The 19652-nt window shown below is 36.1% G+C and overlaps 5 protein-coding genes across 15 annotated transcripts; 1 reads left to right on the forward strand and 4 right to left on the reverse strand.

Annotated features, from left to right (window-relative positions):
- Positions 1-880: 880 nt before the first annotated feature.
- LOC140839532 (uncharacterized) lies at positions 881-3874 on the reverse strand. 8 transcript variants are annotated; one of them, XR_012119747.1, is made up of 5 exons: positions 3328-3873; positions 2030-2074; positions 1677-1805; positions 1497-1567; positions 881-1396 (listed from the first exon to the last, which is right to left on the reverse strand). XR_012119747.1 is itself a non-coding variant. In XM_073206301.1 (4 exons), the coding sequence occupies exons 1-3, from the start codon at positions 3720-3722 to the stop codon at positions 1507-1509; spliced, it is 501 nt and encodes a 166-aa protein (XP_073062402.1). In that variant the 5' UTR covers positions 3723-3874; the 3' UTR covers positions 884-1359; positions 1497-1506. The 8 variants fall into 8 exon arrangements, 5 of the variants coding, with proteins under 5 accessions (XP_073062402.1, XP_073062401.1, XP_073062400.1 ...); XR_012119746.1 differs by having other exon boundaries at positions 881-1409; XR_012119745.1 differs by having other exon boundaries at positions 883-1567.
- An 868-nt stretch (positions 3875-4742) lies between these two features.
- Positions 4743-7290, forward strand: LOC140839534 (polyol transporter 5-like). The gene is made up of 3 exons (XM_073206303.1): positions 4743-4954; positions 5207-5569; positions 5913-7290. The coding sequence occupies exons 1-3, from the start codon at positions 4801-4803 to the stop codon at positions 6944-6946; spliced, it is 1551 nt and encodes a 516-aa protein (XP_073062404.1). The 5' UTR covers positions 4743-4800; the 3' UTR covers positions 6947-7290.
- A 270-nt stretch (positions 7291-7560) lies between these two features.
- Positions 7561-9446, reverse strand: LOC140839535 (alpha-1,6-mannosyl-glycoprotein 2-beta-N-acetylglucosaminyltransferase-like). The gene has a single exon (XM_073206304.1). The coding sequence runs from the start codon at positions 9071-9073 to the stop codon at positions 7772-7774; it is 1302 nt and encodes a 433-aa protein (XP_073062405.1). The 5' UTR covers positions 9074-9446; the 3' UTR covers positions 7561-7771.
- A 2811-nt stretch (positions 9447-12257) lies between these two features.
- Positions 12258-14441, reverse strand: LOC140839536 (uncharacterized). Of its 4 annotated transcripts, none has more exons than XM_073206307.1 (5): positions 14003-14441; positions 13564-13668; positions 13374-13438; positions 12949-12999; positions 12258-12849 (listed from the first exon to the last, which is right to left on the reverse strand). In XM_073206307.1, exons 1-4 carry the CDS (start codon positions 14105-14107, stop codon positions 12951-12953), a joined length of 324 nt encoding a protein of 107 aa, XP_073062408.1. In that variant the 5' UTR covers positions 14108-14441; the 3' UTR covers positions 12258-12849; positions 12949-12950. The 4 variants fall into 4 exon arrangements, 3 of the variants coding, with proteins under 3 accessions (XP_073062408.1, XP_073062407.1, XP_073062406.1); XM_073206306.1 differs by having other exon boundaries at positions 12949-12969; positions 13374-13442; XM_073206305.1 differs by having other exon boundaries at positions 13374-13442.
- Positions 14442-15124: 683 nt separating this feature from the next.
- LOC140839537 (adenylosuccinate synthetase, chloroplastic-like) lies at positions 15125-18647 on the reverse strand. Its single transcript, XM_073206308.1, has 4 exons — positions 18185-18647; positions 16650-17342; positions 15882-16193; positions 15125-15437 (listed from the first exon to the last, which is right to left on the reverse strand). The coding sequence occupies exons 1-4, from the start codon at positions 18515-18517 to the stop codon at positions 15267-15269; spliced, it is 1509 nt and encodes a 502-aa protein (XP_073062409.1). The 5' UTR covers positions 18518-18647; the 3' UTR covers positions 15125-15266.
- Between the last annotated feature and the right edge of the window lie 1005 nt (positions 18648-19652).

Below are 19652 nucleotides of genomic sequence, written 5' to 3' on the forward strand. Positions count from 1 at the left end.
ATAGTTTTTTTTAAAAAAAATTTTGAAAAATAAATGGGAGGATATGGTATTTAATCTATTTCATCTTGGTATTGGTTCTGGTTAATGGATTATCATGCAACATGCACTTTGAGCGTTTGGAATCCCAAACTTGCATTTTCCAATTTTTAATTAGAGATAAGAACATTGGGATGTGGACGTGAATAAAAAAAATGCTATTATTCCTTTAAAAATTCACGGGGATCAAACGCTAATGGGAATTTACTTATCTACAATATAAAACAATGGAAATTAGTTCAAATTATTTTGCCTGTCCCATCAGAAATACGAAAGAATTCCATCTATTCATCCTCTTTCGGTGGCTAAAGAACCTTTTTCCTTGTTCCAATTAATTTTTGAAGATAATATTACGCAAGAAAGGGACTTGAGGCCAAAGGGTACAAGGATTTGTGATCAAACTTATTCATCTTTCCTTTTATTAAGAAGAAAAGGGGAAAAAGTAAAAAGAAAAACTTAAAGAATATATATATGCTTTGGCCATTTGTCAAAAGCAAATCTATGTATTGATCAAATCACTAGATTTTATTTCTGAAATCTTTCGGAGTAATTTATGAGCAATGACGCAGAAACAGCATTTGTCAACTTTTAAAGTTTGTAGTTCAACTATTTCTTGTACCTTTTTTCTGGTAATAAGAATTACCATTTGTTGCATTGTCTGAAAATTGAAAAGTAAACACAGTTGCCCCACCCATCATTTAATAATGCTTGACGTTGGTTAGATGCAATTGACCGCACTACAAATCTGAAAAACACACTTTCAACCCAAAGCCATGTTGAATTTTATGATATGATCTCATAAGAACAAGACACTGTTGGGTTGAGTCAGTGTCTTGAGAGGGTTTTACACGAAAACAAGACAGGTACAATAGAGCCGCTAATGCTTAATCAATATTGTGTGCAAGAGGAAAACCGAAACAACTCATAAATTTTGAAAAAGAAACTTGTGTATACTGTAGGACATGATATTCAGTTGTCATAAAATGGTAACTATAATTCCCAAGTTGTACATGATATGCTGAAATGCGATTGTCATACACGATGTCGATATGCTTGGAGAGGGTCAACGGATCACATGTTGGCAAATATCACATTCTCGGCAGATTCAGTTGCATAGATTGAACATTAAACGGCTCAAGGGATCGGATGTCATTGATATGGGATTTTCACAAGGTACAAAATATACAATGATCGCTCGCACAATTGGCCCGTCTTTTGAATTTGACTCACTCCAGCCAAAACCAGTACCTCAGGATTTGTGAAATCACACTTGCTCGGAGGAAACCATGAGGATCCAACAGTTTCAGGCATCATATATTGATACTGTGATCTTGAAGAACTTAAGTGGATTTACAGTGAACTGTATGTAGGTACTTGTATAATGAAAAAACAATCTCATTCCAACTGTATCTTCAATGTAAAATCCAGTAATTCGCTAAGGGGGACAAAATTGCACGTACCAAGAATGATTCAGGATTCAACATCATCACCATCTCCAATCAAATTACAGCTATCAGAGCACTCCGAAAGACTGCTGACAAGAGAAAAATTTGAAGTGCATAAGAAATGGCTACACATCTGCATCTTAACATCTAAAGCCTAATAAGTAAATGAAGATTGTTAGTGCTATCAGGGGGAACCTGAGGGGAGAAGGGGGCCCGACCTGCCTTGGCCTCCTCCCCTGATTTTTTGGGTCTGCCCCAGACATCCGTAGCCATCAACTAAGCCCCTTGACATAGCATTTAGTTTTGAAGGACATAGGTTATGTGCTTGTTTGTCAAAGCAATAGAGAGTTGATCATGATTCAGATCACTTGCAACTAATTTTTTGGCAAGTTTACATCATTCAATTCCATGACATGTATTGGATTGAAAGAACTGCTGTACATACTATCAAATGATCGGGGTAAATTATGAAAATGTAGAAAGCAATAAGCATAAAGTAAAGTTATGTAAGACAGTGATGAAATATTAAGGGGAAAAAGGAAATATACCAATATTTACGACTCCGGAAGTCGTCCTTGAAAACAACCAGAGGTCTGTACATAAAGGCAAAACATTCTCATCAATATATGTATCGAATATCAATATATAAATACCAAACATCATGCATTTGCAAGCACCTTTCAGATATGTGCATTTAAAATTTGAACACACTGAAAACTTTGAAGCATAGAAAATGGCATGCATATCAGCAATACCGATATCATTGGAAAAAATCATTTTCACGAAGAGTTAGATACAATGCAGTCATGCAGACATTACTATTTCAGAGATCATGATGATGCTATCTATGTTCGCCCTCTCGCTCTATTTCCATCATGCATTACACCAGAAGGGTGTAGTTCAAAAACATGCAAACATTGTCTTTCGACGTGTGGTCGATTTAGATCCTATTGCATAGAGATAATATTATCTATGAAGAGATTAAATTATTCACCAGTTTCATTTTTTGCAGGTCTTGATAAATATATGTTTCTGTGATTCTTCAATTTTGTGTTGGCTTATATCAATTTTTTGGAAAGGAAACATCATCATATGGTAATATTATCATCTTAGACTTACACTAACTTCTGATACATAGAGACATTATTCTGAATTCATGTGCTAAATTGGGAGGCTATGCTACCAATCCAAGAAAGCAAGGTTCTATATGTATTATGGACATGCCAGAATGGCCAAACCAAGAATGAAAACTAGCATTGACCACAATTAACTTCGAAGATAAGCTGAGTAATTTACCACCGCAGATCATCCATTTAGATCAGACTCCAGATATTCAAGATTGAGGAGGTAGTTGCCACTATGCTCGTTCATTAAGTTTGAAGGACTATCTATAGAAATCAACTTGAACTTGCATCTCCATGAAAGTCTAAGTTTTCTTATTTCTCAGTCCAAGTTTTTACAAATCAACTAAAGGAAATGAATGTGCGGTAAATTTCAAAGTGTATACAATATAATTATAAATGCAATCCACTTCACGAACCACATCACAACTCAAATTTTACCACAAGCAAGAATGCCAATCTGAACTTGTCCAACAAAAAGGCACTAATCACGCGTGGCAGGCCCACAAACACAATAGAGAAGAACCAAGAAACATATTACGAGTTGATAAATTTTAGAAAAAGTAAATGAAAAAATTAGATAGTTAGTCTCCACTAGGTCCATCCAAGCGTTAATGCATGTATAATATCTCTTTCAATCGAATACAATGTGAAACATTTTCATGATCATGGCTAATCCTACATCTCTAAGGCAGGATACATAGGATAAAAAGCCTCATTTTTACCTCCTAATACTGAAAGGGACTTTGCCAGGAGAACCAAATCCACCCTGCATGCAAACGGTCGTACATTTACTGGTGCAAATCTCGGCTTTTCTTGACTTGGGCATTTGGATTTTATACCTCCTTTTGCAATCCTTCAGTTCAGCAGTGCACTCACTGGACAAAGTTTGCAGTATGTTCGATAGAGTCTCCTCCTGCTGTTGCGGGCCCACCACCTCACTTCTGCCCGCACACAACATCAATGCGATGGCTGCGACTGCAGCTATGACGGCAGCTATTTGCTTGCCTGCGGTGACGCTTGTGTTAGCTAAAGAAACAGGCTTGCTTCTTGTTGGCAATTTACCTCCAATGGGGTATATCGCCGAGCATATGGTGGACGTCAAGCCAAAGAGTAACATCCCTGTTCTTGAATTATTTTTCCATGTTTTATCCTAAAGTTTTGCATTCTTCCATTTACATCCCCGTGTTCTAGTGGGGACTTCTCCAACAGCCATGTCCGAAACCAGACAAGGCGAGAATACTGTCGTGGTGACTCATATGGTCGTATTATAACCAGATTCAACTATAAATAATTCAATACATAAAAACATCGTAAATTTGATTTTCATTCGGTTAATATTGAAATTTATACTTAACTCAACTTTAAAAATTAAATAATAAAAAAATAAATTGTAATTTAATATATGCAATTTTCAATAACTCTGTCCAACTAACGTAACAGAAATTAACAACATATCATGTGTATTAATTATATAAACCAATCAAGCAAGCTTATCAAAATTCAATAAGAACAATAACCTTAATTAATACAATAGTTCCAAATTTTAGTAAAAAAATAATAAATTTATTAAGAAATTTAAAAGCCTAAAATATTTTCAAATCGTGAAATTGACACATGAACCACACGACATATCTTAAGAAATTAAAATAGGAAAAAATATCTTCCTTTTTTAAAAATATTATTATTTTGATTTCGGTTGTGTGTGTGTGTGTGTGTTTTTTTTTTTTTTTTTTTGAGTTGTTTATAATCATTAATTTCCTTTTTTCTTCCTAAATATATACCATATTTTCTTCTTTATTTTTTTGCGAATAAAAATAAATTAAAGATGGAATGGTAAACTTTGCTTGTTTCTCCACGCATTCATGAATGGCAAAAACTTGTGTGAAACGGTCTCACGGGTCATATTCGTGAGACGGATCTCTTATTTGGGTCATCCATGAAAAAGTATTACTTTTTATGCTAAGAGTATTACTTTTTATTGTGAATATGGGTAGGGTTGACCCGTCTCAAGGATTATGATCCGTGAGACGGTCTCACATGAGACTCACTCTTCATGAATTTGTCTTGTGGATAGAGATTTCTAATTAAACATACTTTATTGAGTCACTCGACATGCCAATCATTCTGCATCTACAGTGAAATTTTAGATAATAACAAAAGATCCTTCGTATATTTATCCAAAGAAAATATTAAGAATGGATGACCAAAAGCTATCTGATAACGTCAATGAAGTTTCCAGCAAAGCCCAGATGCCTGATAATTCTGCAGCCGCAAAGAAACACAAAAGAAACAAATATGCTATGGCGATATCAATTCTTGCTTCTATGACATCAGTCTTGCTGGGATATGGTAGGTGAACTTATTATTTTCTTTTAACTTAGTAATATTTTTTAATTAGTGTGGGATTTTTACATTTAGGCATGCATATTCTCATATATAGGAGTAGTTTTTTAGTGACCAACTTGTGATATCATCAAGATTGATAGAATAAATGATCTAAAGTAGTAACAATATTGAAAATTTTGTCCATTGTTAGTTATAAATTATGTTCAAGATCATGTAATAAGAATGGTTTCCTTTTTATCAACAATCAATATGCAGATACAGGAGTAATGAGTGGAGCAACTCTATACATCAAGAAAGATTTGAAAATCAGCGACGTCCAAATCGAGATTCTGGTGGGGACCATTAATATTTACTCCCTCCTTGGATCCGCCATGGCGGGGCGGACCTCCGACTGGATTGGGAGGCGCTACACCATAGTCTTCGCCTCCGCAATCTTCTTTGTAGGTGCAATACTAATGGGATTCGCCACTAACTATGCCTTCCTCATGGTGGGTAGATTTGTGGCTGGCATCGGGGTTGGTTACGCACTCATGATTGCGCCGGTGTATGCTGCGGAGGTGGCACCCACCTCCTCCCGTGGATTCCTCACTTCTTTCCCTGAAGTCTTCATCAACTTTGGTGCGTATTTTGGCTTGGCCATTTCGGTTTAGTGTATGCTGTGTTAGGAGGAACACTTTCTGCATAATATAAACTTGTATAAAGAGAAGTTTGTGAAGAGTTAATGGCAAATGCTAATAGCATGTTTGTGAAGCAATGACATGGCATGCATAAGTTTTACTTGTTTCCTTCTGTATATACGCATTAAAAGATCCATGCATACATATAATTCCGCATGGTAATCACTTCTCAAATCGTTGCGAAATATCAGTCGGGTAAATTTTCAAGAAGCATAGGATCACTTTTCTCACTCATTTAATTGTAATCTAAAGATGTTTGCTGATTCATTCAGTTATATGAACAGGTGTTTTACTTGGATTTGTATCAAACTATGCATTCGCCGGCCTCCCGCTAAAATTAGGCTGGCGACTGATGCTCGGAATCGGCGCAGTCCCATCCATTTTCCTGGCCATTGGTGTACTAGCCATGCCAGAGTCGCCTCGATGGCTTGTCCTCCAAGGCCGCCTTGGTGATGCCAAAAAAGTACTCCTTAGAACATCAAACTCACCAGAAGAAGCTCAACTGAGATTTGCTGACATCAAAGGGGCCGCAGGATTGCCTGAAAACTGCAACGACGACTTCGTGACTGTCCCAACACACAGCCACGGCGAGGATGTGTGGAAAGATCTGATCCTTCATCCGACACCACCGGTTCTCCACATTCTAGTCGCTGCCATTGGCATACACCTCTTCCAACAAGCTAGTGGCGTAGATGCAGTCCTGATGTACAGTCCAAGAATCTATGCGAAAGCTGGGATAAAAAATGATTCAGACAAGTTACTCGCCACCATAGCCGTTGGGGCAAGCAAGACCTTATTCATTCTGGTGGCTACATTCTTAGTCGACAGGGTGGGGCGGAGGGTACTCCTGCTGACAAGTTGTGGCGGAATGATGGCATCCCTAATGGGACTTGCTGTTGGATTAACCATAATCGACCACTACAAAGATCAAACAATTATATGGGCAGTGGCGTTGTGTATCATCACAACTTTATCGTCTGTCGCCTTCTTCTCCATCGGAATGGGTCCTATAGCATGGGTGTACAGCTCCGAGATATTTCCATTGAGGCTGAGAGCTCAAGGGTGCAGCATAGGAGTTGCCGTGAATCGGTTTACGAGTGGAGTCGTTTTGATGACCTTTATATCACTGTACAAGGCTATCACGATCGGCGGGGCATTCTTTTTATTCAGCGGAATCACCACAGTGGCTTGGGTTTTCTTCTACACATTGCTACCTGAGACACAGGGGAGAACCTTAGAGGAAATGGAGGCTTTGTTTGGGAGTTTCTTCAAGTGGAGGTCCACTAGTAAAGAGTTGGACAAAAGAAATGAAGCCTGACCTTTTATATTTTGTTGTTTCATTTGTATGTATGGGTGTGGGTGTGATTTAGTCCTTCCAATCACCCACCTTTTTCGTGTTGCGGGTGAAACATCGAGGCTCGCTTCATATGTTATTTCGAAAACTAGAAGTTCAAGATGCAGCACAAACTTCGAATACAAGATTCGAGTGTTTTGTGTCTTTCGATTATAAAGTGAACCATCTATTCTTGGTTTATCACCTCTCTCCTTTTTTCTTGGAAGACGAAACTTGAATTGGCTCTCAAGCTTGTTGAATCGAAGAGTCAAGTCTGAACGGACCGAATATATATTCAGATTGAATTAGAGCTGAATTATTTTATTCAACTGCTTACAAATCCCTAGTAGCTCTGATATATTCATCAATAATTTATCCACTAGTATAGAAAAGTGAATTTTACTTTTCACAAATCACTTGAAACTATCATGCTAGACTGATCAAGTGTGTAGACTTAAAGTGTATATAATAATAGTATTTTGATCTGTTTGCACCTCTAGGATATCGTGCTAGACTGAAGTGTCTCTCAAGGTTCAACCCTGTATGTAAACAGTAACGAGTGAAAATTAAGAGCAAACCGATAAAAATCAGACAATAAGGGGCATAAACATGCTAGTGGAATACATTACTGGTATAAATTTGGGAAAAGTTGAATTACAAATTGCAAGTTCTTACACACGATAATGAAATGACAGTGTAATAGACTCCTCTAATGTACAACAAATATGCAAATACTAAAGCTATATCCCCATTCATCACAGGACAAACAACGTCCACTTCAGGGGTGCGTGAACGAGCTAAAAGTTATTCTCACACCTCTCTCAAATCTGTAACCATATACATCTTGGAAAATTGCATACACAATTCACGATCTCGTGAATCTCCCCACCCTCCCCAACCCCGAAAACCAGCTTTATAACCAGGTTGGTTCTTGTATACATGTACTCCCCAATTTGATTTAATATTCGGAACTCTATCCTCTTCTTCCACTTCGAAATTCACAGAACCATTATGAACGCATGCCGCTTGCTCGCCCTGTCCTTGATGCAATCCGCATTTCCCAAAGTGAATGGCACTAGTCCTAGGTCCCCGTAAGGAGTAAACGGGTCTTCCAAATGAAGGATACACGGTAGCCCACATTGTTATATCCCAATTATAATCATCGAAAGAGCAAAACTCTCTAGCTTTCTTATGTATCTTTCTCCATACGGTTCGGTTAAAGGCATATCCCACGTTTCCCATCCTCTCTGCAATCAGAGTCTCCAACCTTTCTCCTCTTGACTTCACATCAGAGGGTGCAAGATTTGTAGCATAGCAAAGTGGGCATTTTTTATGCTTCAACTCCGTTAGTAACATCAAATTTCGATATGCATTAGGATATATAAAGTGATCCTCTTCAATGAAGAGAGTATGACCCGAATGTTGGCTAGTCTCTCTTAAACCATCCCACACAGTGTTCATCATCCACCACCAATGATGTTTCAATGACACAATCTTCGGTGAACGGTGGTTGCCATACTGATCCGGATTCCCTTTACACTTAATCATAGTAGGATCTTCTTTGTCCTTACAATCGCCAGGCGAAACACCAGGAAAGCTACTATCAAAGACATGAGGCGAATACGGGGCAAAAATTTGTTTCACTCGGCAAAACTTGATACTCTTTACAATTTTATCCATCTCCTCAAAAAACCCATCGTGACTAACTATTAGCAGCGTTTCGCTAATCCCTACAACTTGGGAAAGGCTATCGACAACCACTTGAAGATATTTAGGCCGGTTGTGAACATACAACACGATGACTATATGATTCTTGGCTAACTTAGGATATAAATCTAAGTTCTCCGGTGGCATCTGATTACGCTCCTCTAACAACATAGAAAGCTCGTTTTGTCTAGGGAGCTCCAAATTCTTGGAAAATCCCAAAGTATAGTTATCAGTAGTCAATCCAAAAGAATCATCATCACCCTCAAAGGTGTATCTGTTGATTAAATCTACGATAACATTTGTTCTTAATATCAAAACCAAAAAAACAGTTCCCAACAGAAGGATAAAAAATGCACGCCTAAAAGACGCATCTTTTATTTTACCTTTTCTTAACAAAGCCGCCATATCTATAATCTCTACCCAATAATACAACTCAATTAAAAGAAACGATTTTCCTTGCAAAATCTTCGACAAAACAATCAGAAATCAACGAGACTAGGAGAAACTGTGAACAACAAGAACCTCGAAAAAAAGGATATTCGGAACGAAGAGCACGCAGCCCATCCCCCCTCGAGCTGCAGAGTTAACTTTTTCAGAGAATCGATGAGATTCAACGGTAGACTGGTGAAGGCTGGAAACCCCTTGAAGAAAACCAGTTAAAATTCAGGAAATGGAAAAGAAAAGCGATCCTTTGTAGAAGGAAAATAAATGCCGGAGAGAAATTCAAAGAAGCGGTTTTAGATGTAGGACAATGGGGGCCTAGTCTAGGAAACACTCCCGAAAAATATAAAATATATTTTTGCGATTAATTTTCCAATGCTACGGTACGAAGGATGTCTTTGAAGGATGTCTTTTTCAGCCTAGCGTGTGAGACCAACATGGCTGTCGGTGGGTAATTATTTTGATGTTTTAAGTCATTATTAGTTTAGTCATTTTTTTTAGTGTCTCTATTTAGTTTCTCTGCGTAAAATTTTTTCCTTTTTATTCCTACAGTCTCTGTTCCTATTTACCTTGTTTTTTATTTTTAGATATGAGTACATGATATTGTTATACTTATTGAACTTGCCCAAAAACATAAGGGTACGCAAGTTTCTCAACCTATATATCATAGACTTTTTATGGTCGATCATGTTTTTTATAATAAATTAAACATTTTACTTCTTTGACTGAAGTGTCCTCAGGTCACATTCATCAGGTTTTATATGTTGTTCCTCACAGTTTAATCACGCAATCGCAATAGATGATTCTTGAAGTAGATCAATTCAACAACACATGACATAACTTTGTATTGTTTCCTACGTTATGATGAACATGAAAAATTTGTTTAGCTACCTATCGTAGTTGGAAATATCATACACAAACTAAAAAGTGAAATATTGAAAATTTATTTGAAAGAAAATGAAGAGGTTGAATGATGTCTCCATCTGCCGTTATATATATAAAGAAGCTTTGATAGATTTAACATCTGAACATCAATCTTGAATTATTTCTTTCCTTTATTTCTAGTTGTGTCTTGTAATGGGTGGTTGAGTGATTCATTCTTTCACTAGCTAATGGTCCAATATTCTATTAATTAGTGGATCGGCTTTTTTGTGGTGGTGAGTCACATCCCACCTGCATTCTTTATTAACGCTGTGGTATATTTTTCTTTTGAGGTCCTCGAAGAAATAGTTTTTTTTGTGGTCCTTCACTATTTGGTCATGTCTCTACAACATGCTTTCAGTCAGTTATTGGCTTAAAGTCTTTATCGAATTCTGCCTCCTTTCAGTTTTGGAATTCAGGACAAATTTTTGCTGACCATCTTTCTACATGAGTAATATTACAGAATTTCCAACGAGTTTCTTTACTTCTTGACACCTTGTTGTTTCATAAAAGATTTATTTTCTTTTAAAATATATATTATGCAAAACTTGTAGTTTTGCATGTCATAGTATTTAAGAAAAAATCCTTTTAAAGAATTTTGACAAAACTTAAATATAAACTTGATTTTTCCCATCTCTGTAAGACAGATCCATAGATCTCATGTTCTTCTTGTAGAGATGTCATCTTTAGAGAATGAAGCAACAATGATAAATTTTTGAATATTTATATTTGGTCTTCTTAACTTGATAAAATGAAAGGTTTCGTATGAGCTTTTTCCAGCTGGTTTTGATTTATACTAAAAAAATATAGCTCCAAAATATTTCTTCTGGACTAATAATCGTTCTTTGCTCATGTTTTAGAACAACTTCTTGGATTCACTTTGGTAGTGCTGATATTTCTAGGAAGCTGGATGATGTATAAACTGAGGCTATAGCCCAAAATTCATACAATATCTTGACTTCCATCGGATAAGAATTTGGTTTCATCTATACTATTGGATACTTTCATGCAATATCAACTCGAATTGTGGTTGGGTTGATACATATTCTTGTTTTCAATTTCTCCAAGTTCTTTTGATAATCTGAAATTGAGAAATTATAAGCTCGTTAATACCAACCTTAGATTTACTCTTGTTGGTTTGATGTCTAAGATTGATATTTCCTTATTCAATCTCCGAGGTGAAGGGCTGACTTGAAGGCTCGGGATAATGACACTGAACTTCAATTTTTTGCACTTGTGCTAGAGGTAGTTGAATCCCCTACCATAGGTATAGAGCTCTATACTGGAAAACTCTATAATACCTATAAAAATGTGGATGATGAACAAAATTTTTGTAGTGTGGTTTTACCACATTGTCCAAAAACAATGTATTATGTGTATTAATTATACGGACTATGGTGGAAAAGTATATAAAATTTAGGATCAAATTTGAGATATTGAATTTGTAGAAGTCAATGTATTGCTTATTCACTTAATTAATGTATTTTTTTTTTAAACTCATTAAACACATGAAGATCATAGTAGTGTTTTTATTTTTTTAATAAAAAATTGCAATACAAAATACTTCGAAAATAAATTTAAGTAAAAATTGAATAAATATTGATAATAAAAAAATATTAGAGAAATAACATTTTCTTGATGCATATTTCTTTAAAAAAATAATAAAAGAATAGATTTTTGAATAAAAAATATAATTTTCATTAATAATATTAAATTAAAAAACATTTAAAAGATATATATTTATCTAATATACTTATAAAAGTGTATAAATAATGACAAAGTTTTTCATTGTCAATTTTTTACTATCCCCTTAAATTGTGTATTGTTAGATTAATTGCATGGAAATTTTCTACACAATTTTTGAGAAATCTAATAACAATTATACATTAAAAATGAATATATGTTTGATAATAAAACTATTTTTTTTAATCTATATCTATATCTATATAAAAACGTGGATTATAGGCATTTTTTCCAATTGTCAAAAAATAAAAATGACCTCTTTATCAAAGTTTTTGTAGACAATGATCATTATTTTCATTATCATGTAAAGTGTTAATTTTTGTTTTGAATCAAATGAGTTAATGTACTTCGATTTCACAAAACAATGAAAATGGACGAAATTATATTAATGTCAATCTAATGTTTATTACTTTAATGGATCAACGTATAATTAATATGTGTTCTTCAATTTTTATTCATCTATTTTTTATTTGTTGGATACATATATTTTTATTTTAATAAAGATAAATTTAACTTTTTCGTACAAAAATTGAATCAGAAAGTTGCACTCGTATGCATTTGATTTTATATAATTAATTCGTCTGTTTCGAATTAGTGAATGCAGTCATTAGCCCCTATTATCCCCACACAATACCTATACAACATCAAGAAAACAGTAACACTATCAGTTCAACAAAATTGTATCACAAAAGGAAATAAACCAACAATGCCCACTTGTGCAGCACAAATAAATGCCAAACCGAAGAACTTAGTTTTCTCATGTAAAATAAGGAAAAATTTATCTTGAAAAGTACATACCATGAGACATGCAGGACAAGATGCAATGAAGTGTGGACAACTTAAGAAAAGGACAGAACAGAATCGTGATTAGAATAAATACAAAGATCAGCTAAACTTTTCAAAAAGTATCTAAAGATGAAAGGAAAGAAAGCAAATAAAAGGAGTGAAGGATCAAAAGGAACACGAAGAACAAGAAAAACAAGTACAAATGGTAGAATCAAAATAGGAGTGAAGGATCAAGGGAATGTTTAAACCCTCTTCTGTGATGTCATCAGAAGCAACCGTAATAGATTATCCTGCTCCATACGAAAATGTATTATATTATTAATGTGTAGCATGATGTTTAATTTCCAAAACTTTGAAGCAAATGCATTGCTTTGGGAAAACATATATACCTTTATTCGGTAAACAACACCCTGCCCAAGTGGAGGGGAGCCCAAATCAGCCTTGTTTCGTTTCAAAACCACGACATCATGATTTCCAAACCGGGGAGCATTAAGAATTGTTGAGGAAAGAAAACAGAACAGCAGCAAAGAAGAAAATGTTCATGCATGGAAAACTTGAATCATTCTTAAAATACAAAAGAGGTAGTAAAAGAAAAAAAAGAAACAATCATACTATTTCAAAAAGTAATATATTGCAGATTGTCCACTACAGCAATCATGTTATTAGGCATATCATAACTAGTTCAAAGAACCGGTGAAACTCAAATGGAAGCGTCAAAAGGAAATCTAATTTTCTCCTTTTTACTGAACATTGACACATGCTTCGTAGGGCATCATCATGCTTTGTAGGTTACTGCATGATATCCACTTAATACCTTGTGAGGAGGTAGTACATCTCCCTTATTAGAGTGAAACTCCAGGAGTGGCTTTCCCAATAGCCCTGTCTACATAAATGCAGCAATTAGAAAGTTAGAAGAAGCCAAAGAACAACCTAAATATTTCATCCAAAATACAACTAATATTAGCAGCACACACACACATAAAATATAATTTTAAGATAGTAACCTGAGCATCTACACACTTCAAGCTCAGAATAGTGGACCCTTTCTTTTGAGCAATGTCCAAACTCCTCATCGCCCCCGAGTTCATTGAAATAGATATCTCAGCTTCCTGAGACAATCAAAATATACCCATTTAATTACTCCTAACGATAACCAGAAAAAAGATATCACTTCTTTCACGAACACATATTATCCGAATACCTCAGTCAATAATTTCCTTGATATCCAGTAATTATTATTATAGTAAAAAGGCCGAAGCTTGCAAATGAAATTAATATAATACAAACCAAACCTCGAAATGACGATTTAAAAAATGGAAAGAAAACATCAAAAACATAATTCTTCCATCAAAATGCATATGAAAAGGCACTGGAAACAAGTAATCAAATCATACAAACAAGCAAACAAATAAATACACGGAAATTTTGACTAAGAACACATACTTTCTCCATGTCGATGAGAGGCACCATGGTAGATACAAAATGTTCGAGCGTAATTTTGTCAGCCGAATACTTGTTTCTCGACTTCTTTCCTTCGTCCTTCTCCATTGCTTCACACTCCACACCACTCCGCTCAACTCTTCGCTCTTCGAATGTGCTGTTCGTAGCAGCAGTATTTAATGTGCAGACCTGAAAATCGTGTTTCTCTGCAAGGCCTGAAATCCTTTCTCGTGTTTGAACAAGGTGCGATCTTCATTCCATAAGGTATAAACAGAAATCCGATTATTTTATTTGAAGATTTTCTTCCTTGGTAGTTTTCCCATATTTTTATTTTGATTTTTTCTTTAATTTATATACACCACTCATTTGAAATTAATTGTTATAAATATAATTATATTATAACTTCTTTGATAGCAACATACTTCCCGTTACTGCATAGAACTTCTTGAATCATTTAGGCTACGTTTGGTTGGAAAGATAGGATAAACTAATGATTAGTATGTAAATCATAAAGAAATTGATTGTGGTAGGATTGTAATATATGATGTAAAATAATATTAGGTTTGGTACGATTTTTAAGTGTAGGATAATTTTGAATTTTTTGATGAAAAGACAAAATTGCCTTTTCCCTTCGCAGCGGTGGCGACAGTGGCGGCGGCGGCCGGCTGGCCGGAAATGGTCGGCCGGAAACGGCTGACGGGGGGCGGCGGCCTGAAACGACCGGCCAGAAAAATCGACCGGCGCCGGAAATGGTCGGCGCCGGCTGTCGGCCGGTGGTCGGCGCCCGCGGTCGGTCGGCCGGTGGTCGGACGGCGGCGGTCGTGGCGGCGGCGGTCGGTGACGGGAAGTGGTGGTGAGTTTGAATATAAGAGAATGGTAAAATTGGAAAAATAGGAGGTATTAAGAGTGAGATAAATAATCATATGGAGTGAGGAGGTATTATTTTAACCTACCTAATATAACCTAATAATTCATAGGAGGGATTGACTTAGTTTAATAAAAATCGAACCAAACGAGTGATTAGGTGGGTTTAAAAAAAATAAACCCACCTAATCAAGCAAACCAAACCCACCTAATCAAGTGACCTTTTCAAAAACCGACAAAAACAAAAATAAAAACAAAACAGAAAACAAAACCCATTAGCGGGCAGGGCAGGGCAGGGCAGGGCAGGACAAAAATGCCTTCATCCCGAAAAAGGTGCATGTTCAATCTTAAAGCAAAGATGATGATTTTCACCAAGATTTAAACAAGCTGCAATATCGAATTATCATTTGTATATAAGGGCATCACGCCCTGGTCCAATACCAACGTAGTGAATGGGAACACCAATGAGTTCTTCTATCCGTTCGACATACTTACGAGCAGTCTCAGGAAGTTTGGAGTACTCTCTGATAGACGAGATATCAGTTTGCCACCCAGGTAAGACTTCATATTCAACCTAAACATATTTAGAGAAATGTAAATAGTCGGTATATCAAAAGAGATCTGGGTGGAGATGAGTAATTTTCATGGTGAAGAGAAATCCTTGAAGATTTAGTTTTTCATATTCTCCAGGTGATGTTTACTTTCATTCATGTCGCCACTGGAATGATACGATGCCATCCACTAAATTTGCTTCCGAAATTTTGACATGGGAGGTGGTTATAGGGAAGGGGAGATGGGAGATATAGAGAATGAAGGAACATGGCTGAATCCAAATATTAAATAAAATGAAAGAAACGCGAAAAAGGCGAGAACATGCATGGTCCAACATATACATGCACATAGATATTTATGATACGATAACTAATTTAAATTTAAAATCTTACGCTCTAAAGCCCCAAATGGGGGTAAGTTATGAAGGACGATGAAATATGGGGTAAACAAATAAATTAAAATGTACCTGTATTTGCTCCAAAGTCCGGAGGTCAGAAGGAAATGATTGGACTTGAGTGCCATTTATCTGCTTGTACCCAACACCCAACTGAATCTCTGAAAGATCTGACAATACATCAAGCTTGGTGAGGTTCAACGAAGAGAATCCATTTATCTGACAGCAGTATTTCAGCGCAACTATGTCAAGCCAGCCACAACGACGAGGTCGGCCAGTTGTTGTGCCAAACTCCTGTCCTGCGAACCTAAGCAGATCACCACCTTTACCCAAGATTTCAGTTGGAAAAGGACCTGAACCTACTCGTGTGGTGTATGCTTTGACCTGCATAGCGATGGAGAAAAATAAATGCCATTCACAATAGTAGGATATGTAAATAGGGTATAGGATGATTCTATAACACGAACATGTATATACGACAACTGAAACTCAATTTTCGTCACCCCTCTCCAAACTATAAGATATTCCTACAATTTATCCTTGAATTTCGAGAAAATACGTGTGGGACTGAGTATCCGTTGGAGAACTGACCAAAACTATAACTAGCAGCAATGGAAAAACTCATTTCAATCATAGAACAGCTAATGCACAACATTTAAATGCAATGCCACTTTAACAAACACGCAAGATGGAAGCTTGTGTGCTACATTTCAATGATATCCCATGAGCAACCACACAAGACAGTAGGGATAATTGTTGCTCCCAAACAAAACTATCAACCATTTTCAAAAACCGTAGCAAAGAAATGCAATATGAGCAATATCGAAAAAGCCAGCTTACCACCCCTACAAGATCACCAACAACTCTAGGGGCAATACCAAGACCAGTGCAGATTCCTCCAGCAGAAGGACTAGAGGAAGTGACAAAGGGGTAAGTCCCAAAGTCAACATCCAACATGGTCGCCTGACCACCTTCAACCAAAATCTTTTGCTTCTGCAATATAGCATCATTCATGAAGTGAACGGTATCTGTGATGAAGGGCTCCAACCTCTCAGCATACTTCTTGTACTGCTCCACTTCTTCCCTGAGCATGTCAGGGCCATAGTTAAAACCTTGGAATCTCGATGCAGCATCAGATAATAAAAGGTCGAGCTTCTGAGGAAAAGTGTCCATATGCCTCAAATCACTAACTCTTATACCATTTCGATTAACCTTGCTTGAATAGCAAGGTCCAATTCCTCTCCTTGTAGTGCCAATAAAGGATTTAGCAAGCTCAGCTTCTCTAAGCTCATCCACCACTTGATGAAAATCAAATAACAAATGAGCCCGATCAGATACCAGGATCCTTCCTTTGCATGAGACTCCATTAGATTCAAGACCATCTATTTCTTTAAATAATCCAGGTAGATGCACTACTACTCCATTACCAATTACACAGAGAGTTCCCTCGTTGAGGATACCAGAGGGGACAAGGTGAAGTGCAAATTTCTTGCCTTCTGAATTGTAAATAGTGTGCCCAGCATTAGCTCCACCCTGACATTGAATGGTGACGAAAGTTGAAGAACAAGCAAACCACAACAATGAAAACTGAGACCTACTATGATACAATTTGTGTAATATTTTAGAAGAATAGAATCAAGGTCCCCCTAAACTAACTACAGGTTCTCTCACTTCCACAGTACATACAAAAATCTCGTTGATCCAGAACGATTGTGTCGGGGGTAGGAAATGAAAAGGAAAACTATATCATACAACCTAGCGCAAGATACAAAATAATTGACATATCAAGTTGATGGCCATGCCATCCATCTATTTTCTCCCAAAGAAAGCAGTCAAAGATAGGGTAAAGCAAGCATGTATCCAGCTTTTGAGTTAGCTATCAAGTGATTCAAGGGAAACACCTTGGTTGTATCAACGTATTCTTCCCAACAAACATTGTAACAACTTCAAAAAATTAGGAGCTAAATGTTTCTGGAGGGGAAGGTTGCTGCCAACAATACTCTCTGAGGCAGAGATAGGAAGGGAGATTAGAAATCTTCTCTGCGTAATTTTCCAAAATGATAAATACCAATCCCCCAAGAAAGACCGTTTCATCGAGCATACACAAAAATTCTTGGCATTCATTTAAAGTTACTGAGAATTTTCAACAGCTGATCGAGAAAGATTAAACAGAAACTAAGATTTCGCTGAAACTAAAATTCCATAATTTCCGGTGTTTTTACAGAAAACGCTGTTGAATAGCATAAGCTACATAATAGTACATTGTACATCATTATTTACCATTTTTATTGCCATTTAATTACATTTTATGACGAACAAATGTAAAAATATAATCTTTTCACTGCCATCCACAAGTCTATATCAATAATATGTACCTGACAACGAGCAACAATATCGAAATGTTTAGCCAGGATATCAACGAGCTTTCCTTTCCCTTCGTCTCCCCACTGACAGCCGAGCACGCCGGAAACCTGACTCAGTGATCCAATCCGACTCAGCGCAGAGTCCAACTCACTAGTGTCTTGCTCTATTATAGCTGAGCCACTATTCCCGGTGGAGCAGACAATTGAAGAACCAATCGATTTGTGCTGCTTGACTAGAAGTGAATGGGCGAGGTGGCCGCAGAATTTCACCGAGCTGGGGACGGATGGGGTAGAGGAGATGGAAAATGAGGTGGAGTCCAGCATGATGGGTGAGGAGAGGTTCATGGCCCCGGCAGCGGCGGCGGTATAATTTTGTGATTCAGCCGGTTAGAAGTAGACGGAGTGGAGTCAGAAAAGATACGGGGTGTTGAGAGTTACATGGAACACGACCAAACCAAGCGCACCAACTCAGAATTTCAAAACAAAATACAATATGAATATATTTGGGATTTCATTTTTTAAAACATGTACCATAAATGAAACCCAAAAAAATTGAGAGTATGTTTTTTTTTTTTTTTTTTTAAGATAACTCAACTCTACCGATGTTTAAAATAAAAAGTAATATTTAGCAAAAATAATAATATTTTTTCATGAATGACACAAATAAGATATATGTCTCATAAAATATGATTCATGAGACTATCGCACACAAATGTTTGCCAAAAATTGATCATCTTCTTGGTTTGTTATACCTACTTATTGTGATTTCTTCTTCTTCTTTTTTTAGTGACGAGAATCCGTGACAACTATTCTTTAGATGTATATTTGAGAAATAATAGAACGTAGTCGTCAGTAAATCATGTCAGATAATTAAAAAAGCATTGATTAGAGAAGCCAACATACTAGAAATGCTTTTAAAATAAGTGTTTATCTTAAAAAAATATATGATTTAGTTAACAAAGTTGTTTTAAGAAACACTTATTTTTAAGAAGTCCTCATTTTTTATTTTTATGCTTATATTTTCTATTTAAAATGAAAATAAAAACACTATTTAACATTTATTCAAATGCCAAACCGCTTTTGACTTTTTCAATAAAAACATTTTTAGAAGTTGAACTTATTTAAGTGTTTTATAAAATTACAACTTCGGTATCTCCAAATTCGTCGTAAACCACATTAAGCAAATCACGTATGGCATACTCAATCGAGAAAATATTAATAAAGAGAATTGAAATCAAAACCATCTGAACAAGCACTCACTATTCCACTAATTCGAATACCTCGTGTGCTGAATTAGTTTTATTTTCTCATATAATTTTATTATATTTACATTTATTTGTGATGAACTAACTCATACACTGTGTCTTGTTTTAAATTTTTGTAAATACCTCTCTATAATCATTCCTTTGAGTATTGAATTCCCAACCAGAGAAAACCGACAAACATATATATTGTTGTATTTTCGAGTATATATATAATA

This window comes from Primulina eburnea, chromosome 8 (assembly GCF_022965805.1).
Source record: "Primulina eburnea isolate SZY01 chromosome 8, ASM2296580v1, whole genome shotgun sequence".
In the NCBI taxonomy this organism is placed as follows: Eukaryota; Viridiplantae; Streptophyta; class Magnoliopsida; order Lamiales; family Gesneriaceae; genus Primulina; species Primulina eburnea.